Consider the following 9049-nt stretch of genomic DNA (forward strand, 5'->3'; position numbering starts at 1 on the left):
GAAATTTACCAAATAAAATCATAAGATTCATCATAAAATAGACAGTTTTTGAATCAAAATATGTATGTTCATGATCCCCTGATCCCTGTATATTAAGTTTGAAGTGACGCGTGACTTCAGAGTACATTTCAAAATAAAAGTCCTTCCTAAAGAATGATGAACTCCCCGCCCAAGGACATTTCACTCTCTCAACTGTCAACACGCCTGTTAAACAATAAAACATTCAAATATTTACCGAAGCCTCACAACACAATAATATCTAAGTGGAAGTTACACGGATATGTGAAGGTGTGTCTCCTTTCGCAACCGGAAGCGGTGTAGTGTGTGTTAGTGTTAACACGTCACTCGGTACAGATGAACTCATGAGTGAAGCAGGCCGAGAAGTTTCAGGTCTGAAACACACGGGATTTGTCCGGATGCTGGATATTGATTATTTATTTACAGGTACAAGGCTTTATCGATACATGACCCGCGCAGGAGCTCGGTTGGAGACTCTCGGCGGCTGTTTTGGGGAGTTTTGAACAGGCGGAGGAGCGGCTGCTGGAAAATGCCTCTGTTTCCATGGAGGTACTGCAACATGATGCTCAAACATCACAATAACACTTAAACGTTCTATATCCCACGTCACAGTCACTTCTAGTGCAACTCTGGAACATTGACATGTAACACGTCATATTTAGAATCTTCTGAATTGAAAGATTCCACATGTCTCTCTTCTGCTTTGATGAATGTTTACTTGTGTTTCTTGCTGCTTTCAAATAGATTCTGTTCTTTTGAGCTTTCTATTCATCAGTCAATCATGAAGAAAAATACTGTATCACTGTTTCCAAAGTAATATGAAGCCGCAAAAACTGTTCAACATTGATAAGAAACAATATTAATAATTGAGTATCATATCAGCTTATTAGAATGATTTCTGAAGGATCATGTGACACCGAAGACTGGAGTAATGATGCTGAAAATTCAGCTTTGATCACAGGAATAAATTACATTTGAAGACAACAGTTATTTTAAATCTTAAGAATATTTCACAATATTACTGTTTTTACTATATTGTGGCTCAAATAAATGCATCCTTGATGAGTGTTATTCCAGTAACATACCCAAACTTTTGACTAGAACATATATATATATATATACATGGAAACATTATTATTTTTAATATTTTTGAAAGAAGTCTCTTATGCTCATCAAACCTGCATTTATTTGGTAAAAAATACAGAAAATCTGTAATATTATTACAATTTAAAATAAATGTTTTCTATTTTAATATACTTTAATTTATTCCTGTGATGCAAAGCTGAATTTTTAACATCATAACTACAGTCTTCATTGTCACATGATCCTTCATAAATCATTCTAATATGATGATTTATTATCAATAATGGAAAAATTTGAGCTGCTTAATATTTTTGTGGAACCTGTGATAACTTTAACCAAACTTTTGACTGGTACTGTAAGCTATTTGATCTGTTAGAAATTGTTATTCTAAAATATAAATTCGCAGGTCAGAAGGTGTGTGCATTCTTTCAGAGACTCTTGGCATAAACACCTTTATGAAGCCTCTTAATTACTTACTCTGGGACACATTCCGCCTGTAACGAAGGTTCATCCAGTTCTTCTAATCGTGCAGTAATCTGTGGTGTCAGGTAACGCTGTAGGGTTTGAATAGAGGTTAGTGTGTGTCGATCCTGCAGTCCAGCTCGTGCACAAAGACCTTCTGTTGGACTGGGATCAGACTCCTGGGACGAGACCTGCTGAATTCCAGAAATGCCCAAAAGACACACACACGAAATTATGCAGAAAAGTTGCACTTGATTTCTCTTCCAAAAGATTCCTGTGTTGCATTTCGAGTCGATCAGGTTTGTTTGCAGATATGTGACGTTTCGGTGTTCTTGCAGACTCCTGTCTTTAAAGGGATAGTTCACCCAAAAATGAAAATTATCCCATGATTTACTCTCCCTCAAGCCATCCTAGGTGTATATGACATTCTTCTTCCAGACGAATACAATCAGAGTTGTATTAAAAAATGTCCTAGCTCTTCCAAACTTTATAATGGCAGTGAATTGCCGTTTCTGTTTTTAAGTCCATCAAAGCGCATCATATCCATCATAAAAGTGCATCCATCCATCATACAAGTGCATCCATCCATCATACAAGTGCATCCATCCATCATACAAGTGCATCCATCCATCATACAAGTGCATCCATCCATCATAGAAGTGCATCCATCCATCATAGAAGTGCATCCATCCATCATAAAAGTGCATCCATCCATCATAAAAGTGCATCCATCCATCATAGAAGTGCATCCATCCATCATAAAAGTGCATCCATCCATCATAAAAGTGCATCCATCCATCATAAAAGTGCATCCATCCATCATAAAAGTGCATCCATCCATCATAAAAGTGCATCCATCCATCATAGAAGTGCATCCATCCATCATAGAAGTGCATCCATCCATCATAAAAGGGCATCCATCCATCATACAAGTGCATCCATCCATCATAGAAGTGCATTCATCCATCATAGAAGTGCATTCATCCATCATAAAAGTGCATCCATCCATCATAGAAGTGCATCCATCCATCATAGAAGTGCATCCATCCATCATAGAAGTGCATCCATCCATCATAGAAGTGCCTCCATCCATCATTAAAGTGCCTCCATCCATCATTAAAGTGCATCCATCCATCATTAAAGTGCATCCATCCATCATTAAAGTGCCTCCATCCATCATTAAAGTGCATCCATCCATCATTAAAGTGCATCCATCCATCATTAAAGTGCATCCATCCATCATTAAAGTGCATCCATCCATCATAAGTGCATCCATCCATCATAAGTGCATCCATCCATCATAAGTGCATCCATCCATCATAAGTGCATCCATCCATCATAAGTGCATCCATCCATCATAAGTGCATCCATCCATCATAAGTGCATCCATCCATCATAAGTGCATCCATCCATCATAAAAGTGCATCCATCCATCATAAAAGTGCATCCATCCATCATAAAAGTGTATACGTCGCATTACTCGTATACTTAAGTTGAATCCGTATGTTTGTTTGGCCGGAAGCTAGTTATTTTACTTTATAAAGTTTTAATATGGATATTTTTCTTACACAAACGCATGGCTTCGCTTCAGACTCCTGTCTTTAAGGGGAAATGCATAAAAATAAATAGCATGATTTTGTCTCTAATCTTCTCCACCTCTCTTCCCTTCAGTCTGTGTGTGTGTGCGGCGCTGTGTGTTCTGCCGACTGTGCGAGCGGATGCTGAAGATGTGTCTCTGCTGGGCGGCTGGCAGGACGTGTGGCTCTTCCGCTTGTTCCTCAATGTTTTGGGATACGCCACCATCATCATCCCTGGATATTTCCTGATCAGCTACTTCAAACGAGTCAATTATCTAGAAACCGGTTAGTTGGAATTTCTCAATTGTTTCGTTCTTGTGTAGTCATGTACTGCATTTAAAAAAAAAAATAAAATTGGTATCACTTTAGAATAAGGTTCTATTTGTAAACACAGTATTACTAATTTCAATAATTCATACGCAGAATAAAAGGGCGGGGCCTGGTTGAGTTAAAGGATTAGTTCACTTTCAAATAAATATTAAAATTAGGTGGTTATGCTAAGGGGCGGGACATTTCCCAAACACGCTTGAAGCAATTGGCCAATCACAACACACTGATCCAGCCGACCAATTAGAGCACAGTGTGCTTTTCAGAAGGCGGGGCTTCATAGAGACAGGAACTTGTCTGCAACAATGGAGAATATGGGAAAAATTAGACTATTCAAGCATGAAAACCTGTTCTAGGAGAGCCCGAAAACAACATCAAGACTTTGAAAAACGTCCCTTTAATTTCAGTTAATGCTTAAACAAAAAGGACCTTATTGTAAAGTGTTACCAAATTGTTTTATTTTTTTGCACTTATAATTTCATACAAAGTTGCTTGCACCAAAATGGTCATATTTTGGTTTTCATAACCATGTTCCATCCTCTCAGTACATTTGTATTTCAACATGGCTTTCAGTAGTCTAAACAATCGAATGTATGCATGAATGTTGGGTGTTGACTTGGAAAACGGACGGTTTGCAGAATGTACTTGATAAACCTGATTCTACACACTGCTCATGTCTCTGTAGGCCGTGGGCTTTGTTTTCCTCTCATAAAGACGTGTGTGTTTGGGAATGAATCTAAAACTGGACTGCTGGAGGATGTTTCGACGGCAGCCAGAAACGAGTCTGAATCCAGTTCATCGGCTCGACAGGCCGTCAGATTGATCTTCTGTGCTGCTGGACTCCAGGTGACGTCCGTGTTACATGGCAATTTGACGCCACACTGAATAACTTAACTGTGTGCAATTGTACTATGGCTAAGCCACGCCCCCAAACGCGATGAGCCAATCACAGTGCGCATAGCTAACCCAATACACTCGGACATTCTCTACTTCCACGTCCATTGAAATGCATTGCAGTTAGTCAGTTTTCATTCGTTTTTATGTTTTTTCTTGTCATTTTAAGTTTAAAATGGTCAAACCGTGTGCAGGGGGTACATGCAATTCTGACACTGGGCGACAGTGTGTATTTTTGACCCTTTCCCAAGCCACATCTCAACCGAGATCAGCGTCTGCTCTGGGTTTAGTTATGCGGTAGACCACAACACCAACTAAACGTGGATAAATTAAACAAGGATGTCTACATCTGTTCTAAAGAAAGTTGACAACGTATTTGAACGTTATCTTTAACATCTCTAACGTAACGTTAGGCTAACATTAGAAAACGTTAACGTTAGCCTCTAGCTGTAAGGAACATCATGACACTTAGCTTCATTAACGTATCTATAAATAAACGAGATAACAAATGTTAACAATGTTGTGCTGAATGACTCATGTAAATACTGTAGCACCGCACTAGCGGAGAGGTAACGTTAGGCTACTCTCGGTAAAGATGGTAAAAAGGTTTGTCCAAACGTATGCAACTTAGACCTGTACATATTTAATTTGATCATGAACCATTAATTACATATTGAAGCACAACATTTTAGACCACTTTCTACCAAAACAACTGGGGAACTTTGTTTTGTTGTTTTGTGGTTTATCACGTTTACACTGACCTGTAATTTTTTGCCTGGAGCTGAAGCTTTTCATCGACCTTCAACAATAAAATTATTAATTTATCAAATCGCACCCAACAGAAGTTACGCTGGCCGACAGGAAGTGATGTCGTCGTCTGAGACAGCAGAGAGTAGCCAGTTAAGCAATGAGGTTTCTTTACAAAGATAAATTAAGAAATTAGGTTCACTTAATTATTCAGTAAACGATATGTTATTGTAAATATTATTGTTACTTGTTCATCATTGCATCAGTGTTTGTTCACCCGTGGTGTGTGTAGATAGAAATGGCTCATTCTAAGGTCATAAAAACATAACGGTTCATTAAGTAAGGTCTTTATACACCACTGAAAACATAGTTATGTATATGATAATGCATTTCTGTCAACAGATCCTCCTAAATATGCACCTTTAATACCCTTCATCTGTTCACAATAATATCTTTTGTGCATCATCCAGGCGTCATACCTGACGTGGGGCGTTCTTCAGGAGCGAGTGATGACGCGCTCATACGGCGCCACAGAGGCTGAAGGCAGCGGCGAGCGCTTCAAAGATTCCCAGTTTCTGGTGTTCATGAACCGAATCCTGGCCTTGACGGTGTCTGGCCTGTGGTGTGTCCTGTTCAAACAGCCCCGCCACGGGGCGCCCATGTACAAGTACTCCTTCGCTTCGCTGTCCAACATCCTCAGCAGCTGGTGCCAGTACGAGGCGCTCAAATACATCAGCTTTCCCACACAGGTACAGCACTGCATTCTGGGGAAATGAGCTGTATATGAACATGTGGTCAATCTAAAATCGAGGCGTGCTGTTTCACACTGGCATTATTTTTTTCACACTTATCCTAAATTCTCATTTACATAATGCATTAATTAATTTTACTATGGGGTCATTCTGTCTCATATCAACCACATTTGTTAAACTTCTCCGGCTGAATTAAAAAAAAAAAAAAAATTCTGAAGAAAGACTGACATTAACTCTTTCCCCGCCATTTACGGAAATTTCCGGCTTTCCGTGTTATCACTGATATACGGTAGGGGGCGCTATTACACATCTTCTGAAAGGATACAGAATCTCCTGATCAAAACACAAGCAAAGAAGAAGCAGAAACAAGCAATATCACATGTAATCATATGCATATGTAAAATAACGTGATCATCAACATGAAACGGCATATACAGGTGAAACGCGAAAAATTTGAATATGGTGCAAAAGTTCATTTATTTCAGTAATTCACCTTAAAAGGTGAAACTAATATATTATAGAGACTCATTACATGCAAAGTGAGATATTTCAAGCCTTTATTTGTTATAATTTTGATGATTATGGCTTACAGCTTATGAAAACCTTTTCACAATATTCTAATTTTGAATTTGGGGTTTAATAAGCTGTAAGCCATAATCATCAAAATTATAACAAATAAAGGCTTGAAATATCTCACTTTGCATGTAATGAGTCTATATAATATATTAGTTTCACCTTTTAAGTTGAATTACTAAAAGAACTAGTGATGCTAGTGTGCACTGATTGGCCGAACGCACGCGAAACAACAGCACCCGCCATTTAAAAAAAAAAGCAGTGTAAACAGAAACACAGATTATATCCTATATATTTACTCCAGAAACTAACTCTATGAACATGTAGAACAGTGATAGACTGATCTATCCTCTTCACCTTTACGCTGAGGAGAAAACCCAACGCGACTCTGAGGAGACCGAGAGAAACATGATTATGTATTTCTGCTCAGCAACACTGGACATACGCTAATAACTCTTCATTACTGTCTACTTTCCCTTTATAACAGTTCTATCTAATAACATATCAGACAGGACTGTTAGGCTGATCGTAAACTAATGAACACGGAGAAGAAGTTCTCAGCGCCGTCAAAATAAAAGTCTCAACAACTAGCACGGCTCACGTCACTTCAGAGTTCCTATAGCGATGCGAATGCAACCAGGAAAATGTTCCTAAGGGATCCGTTAGTTCTCGGGGAATCTCCCGGGTGTCTCGTTCCTATAACTACCCGGTGCGAAACCCACTATGGTTATTAGCCGTGTGCATCCTACATATCAGTCAGGGATGCACGATATATCGGTATAGACACTATAATGGATTATTTCCTTCAGCTGAGACGCTTCAGATGCGCACTGTTCAACATGATGGTTTTGAATTGCTTGAAATATGATTGGAATCACTTCAAAAATTGTTAATTGTAATTAAAATGTACCGGTAATTATAATTGTCATTATAATTGTGTAGGGCTGTTAAACTATTAATCGCATCCAAAATAAGTGTTTACATAATAAATGTGTGTGTACTGTGTATAATTATTTTGTATATATAAATACACACACATGCATGTATATATTTAAGAAAAATTTGTTATATATATTTAAAATATTTATAATTTATATATAATATAAATTATATATAAATCTATATACCGTATATACATGCAAATATTTCTTAAATGTATACAAGCATGTGTGTGTATTTATATATATATATATATATAAAATAATTATACACAGTACACACACATTTATTATGTAAACACACTTTTATCGCGATTAATCGTTTAACAGCTCTATAATTGTGACTTTTGTTTTTGTAATCAGGCTCTCAGAAATTATATACAAATTTGTATTTAGTTTATCGGGCCAATATATCGGTTATCGGCTTTCAAATATAAAGAGTTATCGGTATCAGCCAAAATTTTTATATCAGTTTCTGGTGATTTTTTCCGACTTTGATATGGAGGTGTTCAGGAGTGTGATTGACAGCTCAGCTAGCCGTCAAATGTGCTTCTGCTCGTCATCCGTCATGTTGTTTTCATCACTCAGGTGTTGGCCAAGGCCTCTAAGGTGATCCCCGTGATGCTGATGGGCAAGATCGTCTCGCACAAGAGCTACGAGTACTGGGAATACTTCACGGCGGCGCTGATCTCGGTGGGCGTTAGCATGTTCCTGCTCTCCAGCTCCACCGGCAAACACCCGTCCACCGTCACCACCTTCTCCGGCGTCATCATCCTCGGAGGATACATCGTGTTCGACAGCTTCACCTCCAACTGGCAGGACAACCTCTTCAAACACAAGATGTCGTCGGTGCAGATGATGTTCGGTGTGAATCTGTTCTCCTGCCTCCTCACGGTCGGCTCTCTGCTGGAACAGGGCGCCTTCTTCGACTCGATCGCGTTCATGTCGCGTCACTCCGAGTTCGCTTTCCACGCCGTCTTGCTATCCGTGTGCTCCGCGTGTGGCCAGCTTTTTATTTTCTACACAATTGGGCAATTCGGCGCCGCCATCTTCACCATCATCATGACTCTGCGACAGGCTTTCGCAATCCTCCTGTCTTGCTTTCTCTACGGTCACGCGGTCACTATAGTCGGCGGCTTCGGCATGGCCGTCGTCTTCCTCGCGCTTTTCCTTCGCGTTTACGCGCGCAGTCGCATGAAGAAGAGCAGCAAACGGGCGCCGCCAACGCCCGTTCAGAAGGTCTAGTCGCTCGGATGTGTACAGATGCCACATTTTCGTGGTTTAACTCGTCTTTATTGTTTGCTGCAGAACTGTGGGTTTGTATTTTGTAAGGTCTAACGGTACAGAAAGGGATTACGCTGCATTTCAAAGGGAGTTTTGGCTCGGCGTGTGACTTCACGAGCCGTCGAGTGAACGCAGTGCGGAGCCTTTGATATCTTTGTAATTTGGTACTGAAATGCGTTCAGTTTTTCTATTTAAAGTTTGCTGTAAGACGTTGTTGGAGAGGGGAACACGAGATGTTGTTGCGGGAGAGATGCTTTAGGGAGTGTCTGTGCCACTTGTCTACTTACCCGATCTATTCTCATTATATCTGGGTCATATTTCACTACAAAAACAAATAGGAAAAAAAAGGCTAAAATAATAAAATGTAATAAACACATAAAAGTATTGGCTTTTT

At 39.3% G+C, this 9049-nt stretch overlaps 1 protein-coding gene across 1 annotated transcript; it reads left to right on the top strand.

Annotated features, from left to right (window-relative positions):
* The first annotated feature begins 118 nt into the window (after window positions 1-118).
* slc35b2 (solute carrier family 35 member B2) lies at window positions 119-9049 on the top strand. The gene is made up of 5 exons (XM_079584473.1): window positions 119-567; window positions 3235-3425; window positions 4153-4313; window positions 5579-5857; window positions 7960-9049. Exons 1-5 carry the CDS (start codon window positions 548-550, stop codon window positions 8614-8616), a joined length of 1308 nt encoding a protein of 435 aa, XP_079440599.1. The 5' UTR covers window positions 119-547; the 3' UTR covers window positions 8617-9049.

The sequence above is a fragment of the Phoxinus phoxinus genome (genome assembly GCF_949152265.1).
Source record: "Phoxinus phoxinus genome assembly, chromosome: 16".
NCBI classification, from domain to species: Eukaryota; Metazoa; Chordata; class Actinopteri; order Cypriniformes; family Leuciscidae; genus Phoxinus; species Phoxinus phoxinus.